The sequence below is a fragment of the Netta rufina genome (assembly GCF_964035555.1).
Source record: "Netta rufina genome assembly, chromosome: 26".
In the NCBI taxonomy this organism is placed as follows: Eukaryota; Metazoa; Chordata; class Aves; order Anseriformes; family Anatidae; genus Netta; species Netta rufina.
This window is the reverse complement of record NC_140150.1, coordinates 2,606,740-2,630,283: the sequence shown is the minus strand read 5'-3', so window position 1 is coordinate 2,630,283 and position 23,544 is coordinate 2,606,740. Positions and strand designations below refer to the sequence as shown.

General features: G+C 44.1%; 1 protein-coding gene across 1 annotated transcript in view; it reads right to left on the bottom strand.

Moving 5' to 3' along the window:
• KDM5B (lysine demethylase 5B) overlaps positions 1 to 21,240 on the bottom strand; it is a 47,225-nt gene extending 25,985 nt beyond the window's left edge. The window contains exons 1-5 of the mRNA XM_084302123.1: positions 21,031 to 21,240; positions 9,043 to 9,120; positions 7,663 to 7,785; positions 6,640 to 6,810; positions 2,287 to 2,421 (exon numbers count right to left, since the gene is read on the bottom strand). Coding sequence (XP_084158249.1) covers positions 2,287 to 2,421; positions 6,640 to 6,810; positions 7,663 to 7,785; positions 9,043 to 9,120; positions 21,031 to 21,168 — 645 coding nt within the window. The 5' untranslated portion in view covers positions 21,169 to 21,240. The remainder of the gene's footprint in view (positions 1 to 2,286; positions 2,422 to 6,639; positions 6,811 to 7,662; positions 7,786 to 9,042; positions 9,121 to 21,030) is intronic.
• Between the last annotated feature and the right edge of the window lie 2,304 nt (positions 21,241 to 23,544).

The window sequence follows — 23,544 nt, the reverse complement described above, 5'->3', positions numbered from 1 at the left end:
ATGGCTACGTGCCCAAGTACAGACCTACAGCTTTGGAATGAATCGCCCTGCTGGAAACACCAGCAGCCCCCAGACCACTGGCCACTGCACATGATGCTCCAGGAAAGGCTGCACACCCGAAGAGATCTGCACGTTGTTCTGCAAGTCTCTAAGCTGAGTAACTTCGGTGTCAGACCCTTGCAAGGCTTTAAAGTATATTTTTTAACGCTTTCAAAGCCAAGGAAAAAAAAAATGAAAAAAAGACAATGGCTTTCAGCCATTAAGGTACTGGTAACCTGACTCCTAGGGAAAAGCCAGGCAGGCAGAAGTCAGGCAGACTTCGAGGACTGTGCTTACCCTCCCTTACACTCCCTATTTTATACTTGTAAATGAATAAATCTAAAAAGGTAACCTAAATTTCTTCAGTGCTTTATAATTTAAGAAAATAAAATTAAAAAATTAGACTTCAGAGAAAAATAACACAGGGAACAATCTGAAGAGACTTAAAAGGAAAGTCTACAAAAAGCCTGTGGCAATAATGGCACCATAATATTTTTAATTTCATCTCACGGGAACTCAATAAATAGCAAAGGAGCAACAAACTACTTTGGGCTTTTATAAGATTTGATTTTACTCTTCAAAAGCAGTATACTCCAGTCTTCTAAGCTGGGAACTCGGTGTATTGTGGAGCTTTCAACACAGAATCGTGTTTCCATTTAATTCTTTATTTCTTCTCTTTAGTTTTGACACAGAGAGACCAATTCTCAAATCCCTCGGCACAAAGATGGGTTTCTCCAATACTGTGTTTTTTTAAGCTTAATTTCTTAAGGAAATGAGGTCATGCAACTTGCTCCTCACACCAGTCAGTCTGTTGTCCACCCCTCCTTGACTCCCAAATAATGCATGGACTTGTTGGCCTAGCTCTAAAAGCTAGACTTCCATCGTTATCAGGTACTTTTTTATTTTGTTAAAGAAGTATATGTGTTTTTGACACTGTTTCCCCATCACTTTGTGTTTAATCTGTCCAAACTCCTGTCTCTATGAGAACAAGAAGAGGTTCTATTGCTTAAAATACACCATAAATAAATAAATAAAAACGGGTAATATTTCTCAGAATTAACACCTTTCAACCCCAGGCAAATACTTCAAATGGAAAATTTCAGCTCAAACTGCTGAGGTTTTCTCAGAATTATAAACCTACTCATAATAGGCTACGAGTGGAAAAGCTTTAGAAAACCTTAGTTGTAACTTAGAAAAAAAAATACATAAGCAGAATTTGCAACAATTAAGCTCTATTGCTTGGTAGTAATAAGAACCACAATTAGAACAATAGGAGTTTAATAGAGAGACTGAAACTAACTGGATTATAAACAGAGTCAATCATGACCTTCCTAACTCATGATGTCACCACTACTAAGACAGTCTCCTGGGAATGAGCCTCTTCAACTGCTCAAACAAAAGAAATAGTAAGCTCTGTGAAGGCAGTAACATCAGGCTGGAAAGACTGAAATTACAGCAGAACAACAAAGGAAACACAACAATTTTCTAAAATACATCTTCACGGGATAACTCGTTGCATACACATTTTATGTTTAGCCAAGTAAGTATTATTTCTTAAGCATGTAATATTAATCTTCTAACAACCTATTCTGAGTTAATGTTATGCAATTTTCTCCTCAGACTGCATGGAGAAAGTATCTCAAACTGATGGAAATCACAGGGTCAAAAATGAAGGAAAACAATGCTAATGTCGTAAAGAAAACGGTCTCTAATCTAAATTCTGGCTTCAACTCACAAAAGGTTAACAGAAACCTCTCAACACATTAAAAGAATACCTGCTGTTTACTGACTGTTTTCTGAGGAAATTAAGATCAAAGCTGCAAAAAGACAAGCTTCGTTTCTAGAATTTATCACTTGTGTTTTATCTATAAACCCCATATCATTTATAATTATGCTACAATAATATTTTAGCATATACACTCATAACTAGTATGCAAGTGGAACAACTTCATTAGAAGAGCCCCTCAGAACTCCCAACCTTAACATTTTCTTTTCTTTTTAAAGTATCAAACAAGTCTTACTATTTATAGTTCATACATTCATAAATATTTAGGCATGTTTTAACAAAGATAAACAGCTATTTACTATTTATGTATTTGGCAACCTGATAGAAATAAAATGCACGCAACTTAGCTAAAATTTGTTGTGCCATTACACCATCGCACTGTTAGGTCAACTATCTCTGGATTACAACTTCAAGCTCAGACACCACAGAGCACTTACCCATATAAAGACAGATTATCTCACCTCTGCTCTTAGGCGTTTTGCTCGACGAGCAGGTGGACAAGTTTCAGATGGCTGAACAGACTGTCTCTGCGGAATATCATGGGGCTTATATTCCTTGTCCTTCGTGTCACTAGCAAGATCTGGTTTCTGCAAACACTGAAGAGACACAATTTGATTACTTAACTTCTGTCTCCACTTCTAATACAAACTGCATAGAACAATTTCCTGGATAACGTGAAAGAATGCAGACAGGACTTTAATATTTACTGTGACGAGTTAATAAAGACAGTATTTATGACAATTTAAATGTTACCATTTTATACAAGTCACAAAATCTCTTTTTCCTGCCCTTTTACTATGTGCAGTACCCTTAATAAAGGCTCTTAAATAAAGCTGAAGTCATCCTTTAAATTTTACGAGCACCAAGCACTTCTCTTCCAGAACACTGTTCACCAAAATAACAATTGCAGCAGAACGGTATAAAAAGCAGGCAAGCTTCCATCAGATTTTCTAGTTTCCTCCCATGCCTGCCTGTCCAGCAGCCCATACAGTGTGCAATGAAGGTCCTATTTCACTGCATTTACGCAGTCTTTCATAAAGCAACACAACCAGCAAGTCTAGCCTTCTTAATCCTAAACTGTTCATAAAACCAGCCAAGTGGGAAGTTGTGAATTATAGGACCAAAGCATTCTACGCTTGGAATTTCTTGGAAGGCCAACCTAGTTGAGGGCTATCCAAACAGGACTACACAGTGCCCAGGGTGGGAAATTTAACACTTGGAAATTTCATTCTCAGCAAGTGAAACAGCATGTCAAAGTTTCAAAATCATTTGGGGAACCAAGTTATAGTCCCCTGCAACTCTGTAGTATGTTATTAGCTCTTTCTAGAATTCCAACATTTCACTGTGGGACTAATACCAATTCTTTTACTGGATGATGCTTTTGCAGATGGTATCAACTGCATACAGGAAACTGTTGTGGTGTCCTGACATTGCATCACTGTAATGCTAACATACAGAGTAATACAAAAGTAAGTTGCAGCCTATACATCCCTCTCAACTGAAACAGAACTTTGTCTGAAGAACACTAAAGATACGTTCTTTATGTATTTTTGAGAGAACAGGACCACTGGGTGAATTATGAGCAGAAGGGAAGAAGAGATGCAAGAAGAGCTTTAGTTCTTTCAAGTAATTTCTATCAAAAACTGAAAACTGGGCACACATTTGGTAAATAATAAATAGTACAGCTCTAAGTTTGTCAAGGCACAGAGCCCTCAATAACAGGAGAGAAGACATAACACGTTTTGATGGGTAAACAACAAACCCTGAAGAAAGGAAGAATTTTATGTTGTCAGGAAATATCCCACACAAATTGCCGGGATACAATTTCCCCAGTTCTGTTCATCTGTTCCCAACAGAATCATTTTGTCAACAACAGAGAAAACAGGATAGGAACTGCAAGAGAACCGTTACAGTGGCATAAGGACCGATTCTCTGTAGACAACACAAAAATCAGACCTTCAGAAACAAATCACAGTCAGTAGCGGGAGGGAAAGAGGAGGGAAAAGCAGTATTTCAGAAGATAAGTCCATGTTTTAAGAAATACACGATTGACAAAAGGGAAACATCAGTCAAGGACAGCAGAATATGATAAACTATCATGCAGAGGAAGTCCACAAGACTTCTCAGAGAAGCCTCTGAATTTTTTTTCAGCACAGACTTTGTTAGCTATAGATTGATTCTTTGAAAGCAAATGCATGACTTCAACACTGAATACACACAGAAAACCACTGAACACTGCAGCTTAAACACAAAATCAGCACACATCCTGGCTGAGGCTCAAAAGGCAGGCACGTTCCTGTGCTGGGTACATAGAGCATTGCAGCTAATTCATCAAAGATCTTGCTCCCTTGAGGCTCGGACTGAAAGAAGATGATGTGAATTATTTCACCTTAACATCTGTGGGAGAAAGTCACAAACAATTTCTCAGGAGAGAAAAAGACCAGCAGAAAAGACAACCAAGTAGGAGAAATATGAAAATGAGTGACCAGAAAAGTAAAGGAGACCAAAGTCCCACAGAACACTGACACATTTAATAACTTTTGTAAATTCTGGTTCCTTGAATTATGCACTCATGTGAAACCTGAACCTTTCACAAAAAAAGGAGTTTGTACTCCTTCTGGTAACAGAGGACATATGATCCTTGAAAGCAAATACCTAGAAGGCAAACAGCTTTTCCTAAACAAAACAATAATGAAACCTGGAAAGAAAAATAACAAAGAGCAGAACTTGCCTTGTTTCATTGGAGTGTCCAAGCAAAAAAAAAAAAAAAGAGCGCTGCTCATTGAAAAAAAAAAAAAAAAAAAAGCCCAGAAGACACTTCCTAAATACTAAGTTTTCAATAACTACTTAAGTAGAAACATTTCCCAGAGCCTCAGTAACCTGAAGGCAAAGCAGCAGTATGAAATGACTGTTAGTTAACATTTTCAATTGTACCTACAAGAGCTAGGAGCTAAAGTTCTGCCTTAAGAATGAGAATTCCTCTGAACCTATATCACTCCATGACTGACCCTATTAACTGCAAGCACGTGTCTTTAACAAAGGCTACTAACTGCTATTTCTTCAGTGCTTTCCTCTCCCAGCCAGCAGAGCCTTTTTGGAAAGGTTAAACTTCTACCGCAGCTTCTCTGGAGCTACATCCAAGACCTGTCTAGTGAAATATATCAAGTTAAGAATAAAATAAATTTACCCCTGAAGAGCTTTGCTGCGTATTAGACAAACGCCGATTTCTGGTGTTTGACTGAACAATAGCTTTAGTAAAAACATGCTACTAGTTCAATACTAAACAGCTCCAGATAATTTCATTACCTTTTCATAGATAATTAAATATTTCCAGATGAGCTATTGGTCAAAACACCTTATGAAGGCAGTTTAATGTTCATCTAACCCACAAATAAACAAATAATGTTATACTCAGATTTGGACAAGATTTAAGTTATGGCACAGCCAACAGCGGAAATGATATCCTTCCGTATTTCCCCACATACAAACCACAGGAAGAAAAACAATATTGCAAATACTACCAATTAAGAAGAAAAATTAGTGAATATAAGCACTAATCTGATGGATGATGATCCTAGCAGCATTGAAAGGCTTGTTGAAGTATCACAAGAAGAAAGCACACATCTGAAACTGACAGCTGTCAAACCCAATAGCTGTATCTTCTCCCAGCCCCCCCCCCAAAAAAAAAAAAAATCACAGATGCTTGGAGTCTCAGTAAATCACTGAACAGACATAAAATAAAATGGATACCTCCACATGAAACATCTAGGAAAGCACCACTTACTGTGAACACATGGAAGAAAGCCAAAACAGAATCTCATCTGAGATTCATCCTAAAAAATGAATTGCAAAACAAACTCAGTTGGAAGACAACATTATCAGGAAGAAAAAAAAATTGAGTGGAAAATGAGCTAAAAAGAAGACTTCTGTGGATTCTCTCAGTTCACTAAAAATATACATCATTCCCACATGTAGGAGGGAAATATTTTAACAGATTTTATGGGGGGAGTTAAAAAAGCAAAGTTAAACATACCAACATGGCTTTTCCAGAATTAAATGATGCACTAAACACATCAGTTTGGAAAAAAAATATCAGGTGTCAATTGCAAGAGAAAGCTTGGAAAGTTACATTTAAAAAGAAGCATGACCTCATCAAATGAAATCACAAGCAGTCATCTGAGAATGTTTTTCTATTCTGAAAGGGTCCACTACAGAGAAAACCATGAACTGTATGATACATCAACTGTACGATAGGCACTTGCACAGGGAACCTACATTTCCATTAAAGTGTAGCACCATGTGAACTGCTTTCTAACCTTTAGATCTCTTTCCCTAAGTAATTGCATCTCAAAAATATGAAACCAAAGACAGGTGTCACAAAACACACCACTTTGGAAGAACAACAACTCAAGAATTAAAGGTTTCTAGAACAAAAATGCAAAGTTTTCAATGACGTGCTTCCAGAAAACAGTACTACTTTCCACGGCTTCGCATGAACACCTCTCAGGCAAGGCAAAATATTTTTGTCACAGCAATTTCCCTAGCATGTTATCATGAGGCTGCTGCAAACTGTAGATAGAAAATACAGAAACACAGAATTCAAACCAGTCAATAAGTTAGCTTTAAGAATCCAGCTTAGCAGTGATTTAAAAAAATATATTTTTGATTAGAAGTTTGACTACGGTTTTCTAAATTGCTTACCGTCACCTACATGCCATAAAACGCAGTCTTTGGGAATATGCTATCAAAAAATAAAAAATAAACAGACTGGCAGCTAAATTAATTGGACTTCAGTTAGCTCCAAAATAGCTTACCAATAGGCTAGCTCCAGACTGGAATAAGTTGTAAGGATAGAGAATACGCTCATAGTGCGCACGGATGTGCGAACCCACTGCTTTGCCAGGAGCAAATCCCATTCTAGTGGCTATTTTGGTCCATTTTCTCTCCTTGCAAACTACATCAAATCCTCCTTCTTCTGCAACTAGCTAAAAAGAGAAAATAGAATGATTATAAACTTAATACTAAGATGAGCAGCATTTAAGGAAAGCATTGCTAGTTTAAATAAGATAAGGACAACAACACAATGTGTATTTTAAAAGAGAGAAGTATAGAATTTAAAAAAAAAGTAACAATTGTTCAAAAGCTGTAACTGGAACATATAACCTAATCAGGACATGTAAATGTCTTTGAATTACTTTACAAACAAGTCAGCATCTGTATGTGATGACCAAACAGCAATTCAGCCTACTTATGAGAATTTTTCTGGATGCAATTTGCCATTCCTCTACTTCGTATTCCAATAGACCTTCTAGCACAGTACAATCAGCTCTTCTCTCTAGAACATTTACTATGAAATAGGCTCAAAACTAATCAAACACTACCCTAAACGTAAAGAAGCACAGAGAACATACCCTTGAGGGTCAGTGAATCCCATCCCTTGCTATCACAATACATAATCTCCTCCACAAGTTCAACAAGCCTCATCCTAAAAGTAACTGGATGTTGTTCTCTCGTATTCTTAATAGAATGGTCTTTTCTCACTGCTGTCATGGTTCAGAAGCTTCTTCCAGTTAAGCTTAAGTTAATTCTTTGTATTCAATTTGTATTCAAGTTCAACTTTGAAGAAGAGTTGGAAATTTAGTTTAATCTCCCTGCTCATATGAAAGCTTCCACAATTATTACATTTCCTATTATTTTGTCACATTAGCTAGGTTAGGTTGAATAAAGTAATACGTTTCCGTCTTAGATATACCCCCAAACCTATCTTGATCAATTATGATACCATCCTGAAACTGTGATGATACAACTTTTCAGAAGACTTTTCTCCATAGTCTTACTCTATTAAGCTGAAATAAATCCAAGATCTTCCTCTCCACGTGTGGAATTTTCAGTGTACATCCCTGAAGTTCCCAAAACTTTGCAATCTGGTCCAGGAAATTCAGCTTCACACGGGTTTGGGCCTGAAAAAACGAGAATTGAATGGAATGCTAAATACAGATAAAGCTTCTGTTTCCCACAGCTTATAAGGTTGCAGCCTCTACTGCATGTCTGCCTGTTCCCTCTGCAATTGTAATTTTGCATTTTTTCCTTCACATCATATGCAGGGGAAAAAAAATGTACAAATATCATATGTCTTTCCTGTAGTCACTTATTAACTTTTTGTAAGGCATTTAGAAAAGTACTGAGAACAGACAAGCAGCAAGTTATCACTGCTAAAAAAAAAAAAAAAAAAACGACCTAAATCCTGGTAACGCAGGTACTTTATTACAGGTTGCTTTTGTTAGACTGCATTTGGATCATTTTTATGAAGGAAGTAAGCCAGTTATTGCAAGGAAAGCCAACTACTCTGTTTGTAGAGCACTTCACACAGTAACATCGGGCTCTGATTGAACACTTGCTGTGTTAAAGAGTTGTACCTTAAATTTTGCCACATTTCAATTTCATCACAATTTTCTGTGCTTAAGGTAGAGAACAGCCACGTCTATACACACCACCTTGTTCTTAAGCTCCAGAGAGAGCTCTAAGCCAGTCTGTGTCCATATAAATCTCTTGCTTCCCTTGTACCCAAAGCCAACGTTTGAGCTCTTACCCTGCACTTAACATAATCATGACATCTTTGAAAAGCAAGCGTCCTCTGCTCATGAGGAAAATCAGGCAGGCAAAGAGTCACCATCATTCCAGTTCTTACCAGCAGTGAGCCAACCAGGACTCGCCGCCACTCCCTTCTTCTAGTCTGAATTATGAAAGCAGTGAATCAAAGTGCTTGTGAACAGCAGATTTTGCACCAACTGAACCCAGATTTTGCAATTGTTTCTTCCAAATGGCTTGTTATTTTTAAAGCACTCTGTAAATGCTTCATCTACTCTACTTTTTAAAAGACGCTGTATACATGGAAAATGCAGACCAAAATTTATGGCACTTGAGAATTTGAGTTTAGCTGCTTATAAATGCCTCTATGTGGAAAAGGCCTGATTTTTTTTGTTGTTGTTCCTTCAGTGAGCATTAACTTTACTTTTTATGGTTGGTATGTTTTCATGTAAATTCTGAAACACATGGATTTGTGTGTGCTAATTCAGAACTGATGTTCAGATGTACCAAATGCTGTGAAATGAAGTCAAACAGAGCTCACGGACAATCAACTGGAAAATAAAAGGGGGGGGAGGGGAAGAACATGTAAACATTCTGGAGCAGAAGCAATGTTCAGTTTTACAGCTTACCTCTAGTTCATTAAGCCTCTGGATCCTCGGAGTGAAGTGAAGCTTATCAACATCACATGCAAATGGAGGCTGCCAGTCCTGGAAAAAAAAGAAGTGCTTCATCAACAGACCAGGAAAATAAATGAAACTTCTTTGTAGTCCATTCAAAAGCCAGGTAAGCCTGAAGCACGGAGAGGTCTTTGTGTTTCCAAGTCCCCCCCCCCCCAGCACCACAGAATACAGCACCGTCCTCTGGGACCACAGCTCTCGGCCGTGCAGCCCCTGCTGGCAGCCATCTCCTCCCTCCGCCTCCATGAGGCTGACCCCTTTCCAAAACACATCATTATGAACAAGGCTAGCCAGGGAAACATGCAGCATCAACCCCAGCCAGCCTCACTGTGCAGCATTTCAATATGTCACTGTGCCTTTCAAGTAGACAGACACTGAAACGGTGAAAGAAATGACATTTTGAAATGGAAAACCTGTCCTCAAAGAGCCCTCGGTCCCCCTCCTGCACACACCAGGCAGCAGCAGCGGGGCCAGGGCTGTTTGCCCCAGCACTGCAAAGGCCCCACTCCAAAATGGGAACCGCGGGCAGCTGAGGGTTTTGTCCATCCGACCAAGGAGCACTGCCTTCTTGCAAGTCAAACCTCCCCAGGGCTTTAGATGGGAGTAACAAACACCCAGTAACAATTCTGAGATACAGCAACAGCTTCATGTGGTTAACACAAAAAAAAAACATTGAATAAAGAAGAGTTTCATGAACCATGATCCAAAACACAACGCCTGCCCTGATGGGGAAGACCAGCATTTGGTATCAGGCATTACATGCTCCAGAAGGCCAATGCAGCAGCTAGCTCTGGTAACCGGCGAGATCAGGATCAACCAGCAGCTGCACTCCAGAGCAGAAAGAGTTTCTTAATTCCTTGTCTGCAAACATGTTGGAACAACTGGAATCTTGATCAATTAGAAATGATGATTATTACTTAAACAAAATACCTGCAACTGCTAGCGTTATTTATACCTACAACTATAAAGCAATTTTATCTTTTACATCTCTGACATCTATCACATGCAGTTGGTTTGGCAACACGGAGCTTCACAGAACTAAATTAAATTTGATTTGAACTTGACAGTAATTTATTACATATAAAGCTATCTTATTATCGCTAATTACAGAATGAAGATAACGTGCACGAGAGCTACTGATAGCAGAGGAAGACAAGAGCTGTCTACCAGGAAAGACAACAGCGCTTCCTCAACGCCTGCAGCCTCAGACAACAAAAATAAAACTAGTCACAGGCAGAGTATTTGTTACTTTAGCAGAAGGGCTTAATATGAAAACTAGCGTCAAAAATAACCATAAGGGACATGCAAGGCAATTATCTTATGTACCAAGAAGCAGGCTGAATTTGTACTGTGACAATCTCATGCTGTCACTCCAAGCAAAGCTTGCAGCAGAAGCCAACTCGAGGGAAGGGACACAAGAGCCGCAGAGTATGGGAAACCTGAGTGTGAAGGCCACCAACCTGTGTGTTTTATCAAGCACACACCAAACCTCAACATTGGTAATGAGAAGCAAGCTTTTCCTCTCCAATGATGAAACCAAATGAAGTTGATGTGCATTATCTAACAGAACACCTCGCTGATAACATGGCATACAGAAACAAACTATTCCAGAGCTAGCTAATTAGCTGCACGCATCTCTTACTCGTTACTGACTGGGGTACATTTTGGGAACTTCTCCCCTTTTTGCCAAAGTCACTTGCTGCAGCAACGAACTAGTTATCTATATTCTTGGGGGAAATTCACGTGACTCCAGACAACACTGACTTCCCTAACAGTATTATCTACACTTTTTAGTTTTTAGGCTTCACAACACAGCAGTGAACGATGTGCATAGCAGAACGCTGCGGTGGCACGTCAGCTGCTTTACCAAGAGCAGCTTCAAACTTCATCCACCCGATACATGGCTCCCAGTCCAGCAGGCAGATGGGTCTGTCACCGCAAATTTAACAGCCGTAAAAGAGTGCAACTTTTAGCAAGGAGAAAGTCACTGCAACAACTCCTGTTGAGATACGGTAAATTGGCTTACTGAGAGGTAACATGGGATTTACTCTGGCTCACTGTAAAGCTCTTGACTTTTTTTTTTTTTTTTTTTTAAGCAGGAAGAGCTGAGGGAAATACATGCTAAGCATTATACAGCAGGTCATACTGGTTATTATGAAAAGGCTCCTCTGGCTTCAGAACCACAGCGCCGCACACCTCATTTATCGCAGAACCTGTTTCACACGACGTGAGTCTGAGCTAAAGATACACAGCAAGCATGATTTGGAGAAATTACAGCATGAGTGATGAACAGGCAATCCCGACTATCACCGATTCACTTTCAAGTCACAAACAGCTCAATTTGGAGCATTTCAACTGAATTAGAAGTTGGTATAACCCATAAAATAATATTTCGCATCTTATGTTCCAGCATATGGCAATTGCCTCAATTCCTAAACACGATTCTTATAACTCTTGTTTAATAACTACGTTATTTACTCAACAAAAAACTCACATGCAATTTGAAACACAATTTACTAAGATAAACACAACTTTCATAAAAAGCGGAGCTACAAGGCATATGTTTGGGGAAAAAAAAGCACCTCTGAAATGCAGCAGCACCACAAGAGGGAGCTTTTTCGTGGCGATGCTCATTCTGCCAGGCTGCTGATCCGCACGCCAAGCTGTGCTGAAGACAACAGCCCACACAAACCAGCTCCACAGGCCCATTTCCCTTAAGCCAGTTGCTGGAAAGTCTGTAAAACTTGCCTTTTGCATCCAGCGTGCATTTGCAAGGTCTTCAATATCAACTGGTCTGGATCCCCTCCTACCCCCTATTTTTATTTAAAAAAACAAAAATGTTTAAAAAGGTCGATTTGGCTTACTTTCAACAACCAGTGTAAGCACTAAGGTTAAGGATACACAACAAACAACAGAAAGGAAGAACTGAATTTCCTACAAAATCAGAGCTGAATTTCCTACAAAATCAGGAGTTTTTATAGTGCGCAGACTCTTCATCTGAAATGACTCCATGGCTTTCTATTGTCCGTAGATGACTGTAAGAAGCCTGCAAGAAAGATGAGCAAAATTATTTGCCTATGTTAGATTGCATTTGTTAACCAGATCTCGGCAGAATAAACCTGAACAAATCCATGCAAAAAATACACTGACATCAAAATCTGAAACTTTTCTACAAACTTTATAGGCAAATGTAACTATGCAGAAGGCAAACTCCCAGGATCACATTAATATTTAAAGTACCAATGCAAACTACAGACTACAAATGCTTAGGAGAACTATTTCTATACTCTTCCTTCCAGATTCGCTGTTACAGAGATAACAAGCTTCATGTAACTACGGCTGACAAATCTTGTACCTCCGCCCAATTCACTAATTCAAATTTAACACCCCAATTCTCCAAATTCAAGCAAATGAGACTCCACTGTCATGGGTAAGCTGTTCTACAACTTTGTTAGCTTCACTATTTCTTTTTCCCCCCATCCCCATCTCAGTTTTTTCCATCAAAAATCTTGTTCGCTTAATGTCCAAGAAGCTACTCCTGATCACTTCTTGGAAGCAACGTTCAAGATAGTTTTCAACAAACAAATCGTATCTTTTTGCATCTCTTCACAGAATCAGCTTTCTAGTGCTGCAAATAATGACTTTCCCCCGGATTTTTTTCTGAAGCATCTCCTATTTCTTCAACACCTTTTGAAAATCACAAGTAGCATTTTAGTTGCTATCTCTCCAATGTCAGAAAAAAATAAAAAAAAGTCTCTTTCATTATTTTGCTAGACAATGTCTCATAGTAAGATCCAAAAGAATATCTTAGCAATTCTTGCCATAGAAACACGAATTCATTCAGTTAACTACAGCAATTCCCTGCTTCCCAGGATGCCCACCCTGTACGCCTGACCTACATTCTTTGTTCCCCGATCTATGATCTTGCCTTTACAAAGGTGTGACACGATCGTTGGCTCCAAGAGGAAAGGAGCAGACTGGGTGACTCAGGAGGTCCTTTTTAGTCTCGTGTTTTTATGGATGTATTAAAAACACATTCAAAGGACACTCAGATCATCAGAGAATCTATGCAAAACTGGTCTGCACCACCATTTATCATCCCAGCAGTGTCAGTGGGTCATCCACAAAGATTTCTTTGGAAGGGGAACTAATCCCTCTTTGACCCTGTTAAAAGGCTAACATGAGTTGATAACTCCAATCACCAGCTAACCTAGTTTGTGATGATGCGGTCCTTGCTCTGTCATTTGGAGCGAAGGTGATTTTTCCAATAAAAATACTGAATTTCTCCCTGCTGATAAAGGGTCTTGGGTGAAGTAGCATACCAGTTACACGCAGCACTCTTCAGTAAAATGAGCTTGTTTAAGTATTTCTTTTAGTGAATTGAACTAGGCTCTGTTACATACCACAGATTAACAAAGAAAAACAAACAAAAACATGAATCCTTCCCAACAGAGAACTGCTGCCAAAAAGATGAGCTTGCAATGGGGATCACCTCTCCAGACCCAAGTGTTTCTCGTGCCAGCTCCAAACTTGGAGAGAAACAGAAAACCACATTAACTGGTTGATTCTCAAGTGTCAGAGCTGGCTGCTCCTTGGGACCCAAGGGTAGTGGACAGAAACTACAGTGGGATTTGAACAACAGGACAAAACAGGCACCAGGGTTTGCATACAGATCTGTCTGCTGGAGATCTGGGGACTCCCTGAGCATGAATAAATGAGTACAGCCTGGGACGGGGTCAGACAGGAGCTTTATTGCCTATGAATGGTGAGAGGACACTTGGGCAGTACCTCCAGCTCTGCTCCCCCATTTTTTGGGGGATGATTGCAGAGACCCAACCTAAATGCTGGTTCAGAGAAAAAAAAAATGTGGGGGGAAAGCAACCATTTCAATGTGAACAAAGCTCGGGCTCCATCTCTGGGAAGGATGGACCCTTAAGTAGCTTGCTAAGTGCCACCATCCTGAGGAGGAATGAGGCAGTGAATAGGGACAATATGGAGAGAGCCTTGGTGGAGCCTATAGGAGCGGCACACCCAGTATTGTCTTCACTGGAGGTGGGGAGCTGGAAGCAATCACAGACTATTAGCTTTTAACTGAAATGAATGTGCTTTTAGTTAGGATAAACTTCTCAGCCAAACCTCTCAAGTCTTAAATATTCATAACCCTACCACCACACCTAGCAGAGAGCATCCATCAGAGTGGGGCCAGGCTCAGCTGCCAGTACTGAAGGGCATCAGCCCCCAGAGCTCTGCCACTCTTCCCTCAAGGCCCAAAGGCTGTGGATGGTCTCGTTTTTTTGGTCTGGTCCTGCTGCTACCTCCAGAACGTGTCCAACCGGTGAGCGGCACAACCACGGTGCTGCTTGTGGAGCTCTCCCATCACAGCGCATTGGAGCCGCAACCAACAGCTTCCAAAACCATTTTTAATCCCAGTTTAACTCGGATTATGGGAGGATCTGAAGGCACAGCAGGCACCCAACAGACAGACAGACACGTGAGAGCCATCTCCAGCACCAGCACCCGGCTGATGATGGCTCCAGCTCCGGGCAGGGTCTCCTCTCCGGCTCAGCAGAGGCCTGAACTCGCCTTTCAGGCTCTCCCTTCAGATTATTTTCACTTGCAAAGCACCTACACTTCCAGTGAAGACCATTGCTTAGGCTCCTGTAAGGAAGGGTGGCAGGTTTTATGAACCCAGAGGTTCTCGCCAGCTTTTCGAGGCCTTCAGCCTGGCCTCCTGCAAACACACCCAGCCTCTGCCCTGCAGGTCCCAGCAGTGACCCAGAAATTTGGGTCTGAGGGAAGGAACATCCTGCTGGACACACAGGCATAATAAATGTGTTCTGCTCATGGACAGCATTAGTTTCATGGCTGGGGAGAGGGCTGCTTTTAGTTTGAAGCTCTAATTTCAGCTTTTAGCTCACCGACACTGTTTATGTCTCTCAAGTTAAACAAGCAAACAGAAAACCAACAAAAACTCCCCAAACCCTGCACTGCTGCCTCACAATTAGTTTCAGACTAAATCGTTTCATCTGAAATCTTCTATGAGCTAGACAGAGCGTCTGAACTCCACGCTGGAAGGGACTGACTCGAGGTGAGGATATTCTCTCATCATTCCTCAAGTACATTCCATTTTTTCAGCATTTCTGAACTGCAGAAAACATACCACTGGTCACGCTGCACGGAACAGTTGTCGTTAGTAATATAATGTTGCTTTTCCATATTTCCCTGATAATTAAAGCTCAGGGACACCAATAAACAAGCTGCTCTGGATTTACCTTATTTCACAGTATAACCCCTGGATTGAACATAGCAAATTCTTCACGTAAAGACCTCCTGAAGAGCTTCAATGGCAGATCTCATTTTCTTCACCAGAATTTGACAGCCTGTAAACAGGAGCCTCAGCACCAAGACACCTCTTCCAGAAAACACCCATTCTTGATCTGAATGTGTCAGAAGGTGGCAAACTCATCGTCTCCCTTATTTTTTTCCCCTTAACAGCTGATCACCTTCCCTGTTAAAAATGCATGTCCTGTTACCCAACTCGAGCGAACCTGGCTCCGGCTCCACAGGAACCAGCGGTTTGCAGGCGCTTCTCAACCCGGCTGCCACGCTATGCTGTACCTATCATTTTCTCCCTATGAAGCTTGCTTATATATTGTAATTATCTGTTTTCTTTTTGATAAAATAAACAGACCGAGCCTCTGCGCATTATCAAATCCGAGGGATCACCACCATCAGCTTCCTGTTTAGGGCAAACCAGAGCAATTCTCTGCATTAACTCCTGGTGTAGCTGTGCTGCTTTACATCTCCCTCAACAAAGGTGTGCCAGAAGTTAACTGCGTTTAGTCCTTAGCTTGAAGGAAATCGCTTTATTTCTCCATTAAAAAATATATATATAAATAAAATCAAGGAGGAATGTGGGAAGCAGGAGGGACTTTAAATCCAGACCAGCTCCCTCAGCAGGCTGGCCACACAGCTGAACAAGCAGCCTAAATCAACACCATTCCCGAAAATGTGCCCCAGAACAACAGCTTCAGTTCTTAGAAGCCCCCGTGCCTTCAGCTCGCCCCACTCGAGCCGTGGTATGGTGACATTTTTCAAATTCATTCTTCCGTGTGCAGAACTTTCTCGACACTTCTCCACACCCGCTCTAATTGTCAGATCTCTTTAAATTTCTCAGATGAGTGCAGTACTCTAAATGCGGCACTCTTCTCAGAACCGTGCTACTAGAGGTAAAATCATCTTCCTATTCTTTACCAGGAAATTCAAGAGCTGCGTTCGCTGATTTACCCAAAGCAGCTCTCCTAACATCAGACCCACAAGGATTTCCACAAGGATTCAATTATTTTTCTGCAATCCCCCCTCCTCTAAGACTGGTCCAGGCTCCTTTGTTCCTAAAGGTAAAACCTCACATGGAGTCCTACTCAAGTAGTGGTTATTGTTTCATATCTTCCAGTGTTTATTAGGCAATCAGGATCACCCTGTAACAATGAGGCACCTACCATAAACCTGTGATCTATACAAAATAATTTCCTTTGTTCTTCTAGACCCTTAATGAAAATTACATACTGTTGGCTTGAGGTTTTGAAAGACCATTAGAAACCTATCCTTCATTATAATTTCTCATTAATAGCTGAAATAATTTGTGATTCCTTCGGCGTGGTATCAATTTTGCAGAATAACAATTATTGTAATTAGAATACTGAAACATGCTCAATTATAGTTTATAGATCTCAGATCATGACAACACAACCAATTTAACCAAACACGTAGTCTAATGGAAAACAGTAAAACTGATCTGACAACACCATGCAATCGTATTTCATGGTATCACCTTTTGAGTTCCTGTTCAGGACAGTTATCAGCCATTCTTCCACCCTGAAGGGAGATGCAGTTAACATCTCTTGCATGCAAAAGAACTTAAAGCCATGAAGAAGTTAATTCCTCTGGAAAGTTTCCCAGTATTCCAGGATTTATTGGAAATTTGAGCCGATAATTTAGAGAATTCCAGTGCCAATTCCTTTAAGATTTCAGTAACGCTAACACAGATAATTTTAAAATATTTTGTTCTACCAGGGCAGACTTCAGGTTACTTGGAAGCCTTAAATGCGCTTCTCCATATTCACATTACTGAAAGCAATGACATTTAGTCTGAATGTTAATGTTTGGCTATTGGAAAAATACAGTGTTTCTAGCCTGTTTTACAGAATTTTGTATTTTGAAACTGATGCATATGGCAAGGAAGGCTTAAGTAATTGTTATCTGTTATTTCTTCACTGCTGCAAAGCAGCTACCCAACCAACTGGAAAGAGGAGTCCATTCTCAAGTCAAACTTGGAGCAGGAACGGTAAGATGTGCACTACTCATTACCTTTTATTCTTGAAGCTATGCTGTGAATTCAAGAGAATGCTTACTTGCATGAATTAATATTAAAAAGCTACCTATTTCAAACAGCACTGATACCATTCTCAAACAATACTTCATTTCATTTAAGTGCCCCTCTCAATGCAATGCTATCACAAAGTCTTCCAGAATGTAGAGCCAGCACTTGACATGCTGATTTTTGGAATAAGCCACTGTTCCAGCGTACCATTTATAAAGGACAACATAATAAAGGATGTTTTCAGTTCACAGAAGAAAATCCAACTGCAACACAGCATGTGAAGGACTGCAAACAAGCTGTACGCCATCCAGTTTTCTGCTTCTAGCTTCGCATCTTCAGTTCAGCAGCACAGAGTCGAAAATATTTTTCATTTAGGTAGCACATTAATTACTCGATTAACAACCACCACCAGTAAAGCTTTGTATCTGGCTGGCACAGCTGCCAGCAGGACTGTCTCCTCATGTTCAAGGTCATGAACAAGAAGCCTTCAACTTGTTTTTCTATGTCATGCAACACAGTGTCAGGGCACACGGTTACCGGTGCGTCCTCAAGACAGCCATTTCAAGTCCAAACCAGTTAGCGTGGCATTGCTTTGTGCCACAGTCCTCGAAGTAAGGGCCAAACTAAGCCATCAGTGATGACTGGAACAAAGAGGAAGAAAGCTGCTTTTGAGCACTCAAGTGGAAACTCTGAAATTCCAGCACTGCTGTGCAGAAATTATACCTGCTGTTAGGTCCCTGGACACCCTTTCATCCCAAGAACAGGCAATGAGCACCTAGAACTTGCTATTTTCCACCCAGATGTCTAACAGTATGTCAGGTGCCTTGATATCCCCCTTGCAGAACAGTTCACTGCCCTACAAACCTTCAGCATGATGTCTTTTCCCAGGCATATCTGGTGCCCAGATAATGCTAGAAGGAAGGTGCCAGAAGATATTCCCCATCCTTCAGAGACCACAAAGTTCTTCTCTTTGTGCTCCAGGGCAGAAATATCAAAGCTATCTTAGGAGCATTGACCTCTTCATAAACTTGTGAAGCTATGACTGGGCATCACCAGTTCTGTATAACATTATTCCATACTGCAGTTCAGACAGAAAAGCACAATTATTATCCAGCAGAGTTTAAGCTAAAACAATGCAAACCCAGGGATCAAATTCAGAGTGTTTTTTTTTTTTTTTTTCTGTCCTGGATCCTGCACAGTTCACAGAGCTGCATACCTGCTGTACAGCAGCCCTGGCAGGTAACCAGACTGAGAACACAGGCAAAAGCTTCACTTGGATGCAGGAAGATTGCCAAATGTCAGCCATCCCTAAACAGCACGTTTGGCTAGAATGTACACAATTTCGTGAAAAAATCAGTATAATTTGTAGGCCACAGTATTATAAGCCACCTGATTATACTGAATATTCGTTGCACCTCCTGCTTCCAGGGGGAAGGCCAGGAACTACGTCAACTTCAAGGCTTTCTCTGGTAGATTTGGAAGGGCTCCCTCTATGCTTCAGGCCGGTGAACGATCAACTGCACTTGCACAAGTCTCCGGAGTCATTATCTAGGGTAGATAAGAGCTGTAGTAGCTAAGCTCTCATGAAAGCCAGGCCCCATATAACTATTAGGTGTTGTTCCGCCTTCAGCAGCTCCGACTATTTTCATCCTACTTCTAAATACGTTCAGTGAAACATATGAACATAAATACAGACAGATCTTCGCGTTTCAGTAAGTGGAGATGAGAGTATGCCGAGAATGCAGTTGTAGTAACTAATTTATTCCTTAGGAGAGCTGTTCATTTATGACTCTCTAACAGATAATGTAGCTCACAGGAAGCTTTATGATAGGGCTCTGACTTTTTTTTATATAAACAGATGAGAAACATCGATGAGATTTTTAAAACAAGTCACAAAGGAGAAAAGCCTCCATAAAATTTCTGTTCTGCTCAGAGTTGCTGAAATACTGCTGACAATATGCTCTCCAAAAAGATTATTCTACTCAAAAAGATTACATAAGTTCAGTGTTGACGGTATAATGAAAACCATCTTATCCCCTTAACTATGTCAGCACCGCCTGAAAAGGGGCACTGGTATATTCTACCTATATCTAAATTCAGGAGCGTTCTCACTTATGTTCATACAAACACAAACCCTCGCTGTGCTCCCAGAAAACAGAAACATCTTCCTCTCCGAGATTCTGCACAAACATTTCTATCACCTCAGACAGTAACGCAGCAAGTTACTTCACTTTATTTTAATTCAGGAGGAAAAGGATGGTTACCAACAGGAGTCCCAGCAACGATTAAAACACAAAACTGAGAAGAGCGTGAGTTTCTGAGCATTATTTTCTTTGAACTCCAAGCATCACTCACAAAACTAAAGTGTGCAGAAACGTTTTGTCAGCTTCACCTCTCGCTGGATGAGCTTTAAGGCTCTCAGTTGCCATTTAACATTCTAGTTGTTGCCGTCACGTAAACTACCTCAAGCCAGCTGCACCACCCCGGACTTGCACCACCCTCCACTTAGAGAAAGAGCAATTCACCCAAAATAAGATGATTCACACGTGCCTGTTAATTAGATTTTTACTCTAAGAAGCCCCTCTCCTTACCAGTGCAATTGTTTATCCCTGCAAAAGAACTAACAATTATGACTACACAAACTATGGTGCTAAGATCTTTAACAGTATTTCTCAGTAAATTGGGTCGCCTAACAAAAGGAAATCGGAATTCACACCACAATCGTGAGCACGGTACACCAACAGTCGAGGTGATGATGATGAAGATGAAGGCTTATTACTCTTCCCACTGTGTATTGCATTCTAAAATGGTGGCCATGTCTGCCTAGGCTTCAGCTCGCACAGACACCACTCCAACTCCGGGCTGCGGAGTTGGACGGCGCTCAACTTGAGGAAATAGTTACCTGGATCAAATAAAAACTGAGCCGGACCCCAGCCAGGGCTAGGGCCGGGCCCCGGGGGAGGGGGGCGAGGAGAGGCGAGGAGCGGTGTCCCCAGCCCTCCACCACCACAATGCCAACATGGAGGGCAACACCCAAGCAGCTGCCTCCTCCAGGGCTCTGCACGGGGGCTGCTCGCCCCCAGCAGCGGCTCCGGGACAGCGCCTGGGGCCACGTTGGAACTTTTTTTTTTGGAGGGGGGGAGCTGGGGACAGGCAGGAGAGGAACGGCTCGGCCTGAAGAGCCTGCGGGGAGCCGCGGCGGGGCCGGCTCAGCCTCCCCCCCGGCTCCAGCCACTTTCGTGTCGGGCACCTCCAACACTTGGGAGCCACTTGGGCAGCGGGGGGAGGCCGGGGAGCCGCCGGGCACCCCCCCCTCCAGCCCCCGGAGGCGACCAAACTTCTCAGCGGAGGAGGAAGAAGAAGAAGAAGAGGAGGAGGAGGAAGGGGGGGGGAAGGGAGCGGCCCCACCTGCCCGGGGGGCACCTGCGGGCCCCCGGGGGAGGGCAGCGAGCCCCGCACCGCCACCCCGCAGCACCGGGGCAGGGCGGCCGGGTGCCGGTGCGAGCCGTGCGGCCACACAAAGGCCGTTCTCCCCCCGGCGGCGCCATGCGGGCACTCACCGGCGGCGGCCGCACCTTGCAGATGCCGGTCTGCTCGGCGATGGGCCGGATCTTGTGGATGAAGGCGAAGGGGTCGGCGAACTCCTCCCAGCTGGGCTCGAAGACGGGGCACTCGGGCGGGGGCAGGAACTCGGCCATGGCCCGGCCCGGGCCTCGCCGCCACCACCACCACCACCAGCACCAGCACCCACCACCAGCACCGAACAATCCTCCGCCAGCCGCCGCCTCCAAACGGGACGTGCGCGTCCTGCGCCGGGAGGAGGCGGGGGTGCGGGGTAAAGGGGAGGGGTGCTCGGGGTGGGGGGGGGGGGGTAACGGGGGAGGTGGGGGGGGGGGGGGCAAGAAGGCAGAGAACGAGAGAAAAAGAGTCCGCCCCGGGCTGGGCGGAGGGGGAGGGAGCGAGGGAGGGGGCGGCGGCCGCCCCGCCCCGTCACGCGCCTTTGTGAGGGGGCGCCCGGCCCGGGCTTGGGGCCGGTTGAGGGGTTGGGGGCTCCAAGTGGTTGGGGGGGGGGGGGGGCGAAGATTCGAGACCCCCCCCGCCCTTCACGGGGGGGTTAAGGGCCGGCTGCGAGCCTTGAGGGGCGGGGAACGGGGGGCAGCGAGCCCTCAGCAGCGCCTCGCCGGGACCCCACGGGCGCTTTAGGGGGGGGGTTATGTGTGGATGGGGGGCGGGTTGTGGGGTGGGGGGGAGCCCCGGCCCCGCTCACAAAATGTCCGCCCCAACGCCTTTGTGCGCGGCCCCCTTTCACCCCCCGCTCCCAGCCGCTCCCCTCCAGCACCGCTGAGCTCGGGGAGGCCTCGGGACCCCGCGGTGCCCCCCCCCCCCCCAACACCTCCCAACCACCCCCCCCGCACCCCCTCCCCAGCCCCTCCGCTCCCTTTGTGGGGGCCCCGCGGCCGGGCCCCGCCGCGCTGTGTTTACATGCGCGGAGGGATCCGCCCCAGCTGACAGCGGCCGCCGCCGGCCGGCGCTTCTTTTTTTAAAGAGCCTCTCCGCCGCCCGCCATTGGCTGCGCCGCCGCGACGTCACCGCCGGGGGGCGGGGCCTCTCCGGGCCGCGCGGACGCATTGTCTGCGGGCACGGCCCCGCGGACGGACGCGGCGAGGCCTCGCTCCGCCGTCACGGCCCCGCTCCCCTCACGGCATTTCCCCCCCCCCCCCTTCCCACCCGGGTCCCTTTGTTCCGCGCCCCCGTTGTCCTCCGCTCAGCCCCCGGTGTGTGTGGGGGGGTTACGGGGGGGGGTGCAGGCCGCGGGGAGCCGCCCCGGAGGGAGCCCGGGGAGCCCTCCCCATCCTGCCCCCCCCCCGCCGCACGTAGCGCACGTGCCCACGGCTTGGCCACGCCCACTTGTGGCCACGCCCCCCCCCCCGTGTGGTGACCACGCCCCCATCTCCTCAGGAGGCCCCGCCCCTCTTCAACTCGCCTCAGAGGCGCTCGGGCGCCGTCCTGGTCGCCCCTTCCTCCGCTCAGCTCGGCCCCGCCGGTCGCTCTCCGGGAGCTTTTCGGGTCCCAGTAGCCCGGCCCCGGCGGCGGAGCCCTTCCAGGCCTCCACAATCCGTGTTCTAACTCCCCTCAGCCCGCCCTGCGGCACCGAGCCCAGCACAGCCCCGTGGGGAGCCCTCAGCCCGGGCCCACGCCGCCATTTCCTGCCTTCCCTGCACCCGCTGCCTCAGCCTGCTTTGGGGGCTCCCAAATTGCGATTTTTTTTTCTCATCCGTGGAAATGTGGCTGTTATACGCAAGCACACTCAGGCTGTAACTTCCTTAAAAATTCAGCTGCTGGCCTAAAGTTTTGCCCCTTTGAATAAAACTTACCTGGTATTATCAAAAACCCATGCAAAAGCACTTTTATTAATACAGCAGTTGAGAAAGTCAAACACACCTGAGCTGGAAGCACAGAAGCAGCCAGGTGGTGATTCAGGAAGGAATCCAAGGCCCAGGGTAGCTTAATAATTTCAAAGCTGATACCATTCGGCAAACACCGCCTGAACTTTCACCCTACCGATTTCCTATCATTCAGCTGTTCCCCTGCCACAAGAATTTAATTCATGAAATTATTTAGAGGAAGGAGGAAGTTGTAAGCTCTCGGAACTTCTGCTTACCATTCAAATAAATAGGAAACTAAGTACAGAGGAGTCGCTTCTACAGTTTAGAGTTAAGACTTATTCTCCTCACCTAGAAAGAAGAAGAAGGACTGCTTTTGTAAGGGGCAGAAGGAAAGACAAAGGGAGGGATCCCCTGCATTAAGAGCCGAGCTCTTTTCAAAGCCCTGCGCTTGCACAGACAAGCTCACCCCATGACTCACACCTTGATCTGGCTTTAGGTAGCCAGCCAGGCTCGGGTTCTCAGAGCCCAGCAGCCACCCCAGTTGTTGGAAGCACCTCAGGTTTTCATGAGCTCTAGGACGACGTCCCTCCAAGTTCCTTGGTTAAATTTTATCCACAGCTTAGAGAAGTCAGCGAACCCACTTCCTTGTACAAAAGCAGAGCAACAATGAGAAGTCTTTAACCATAT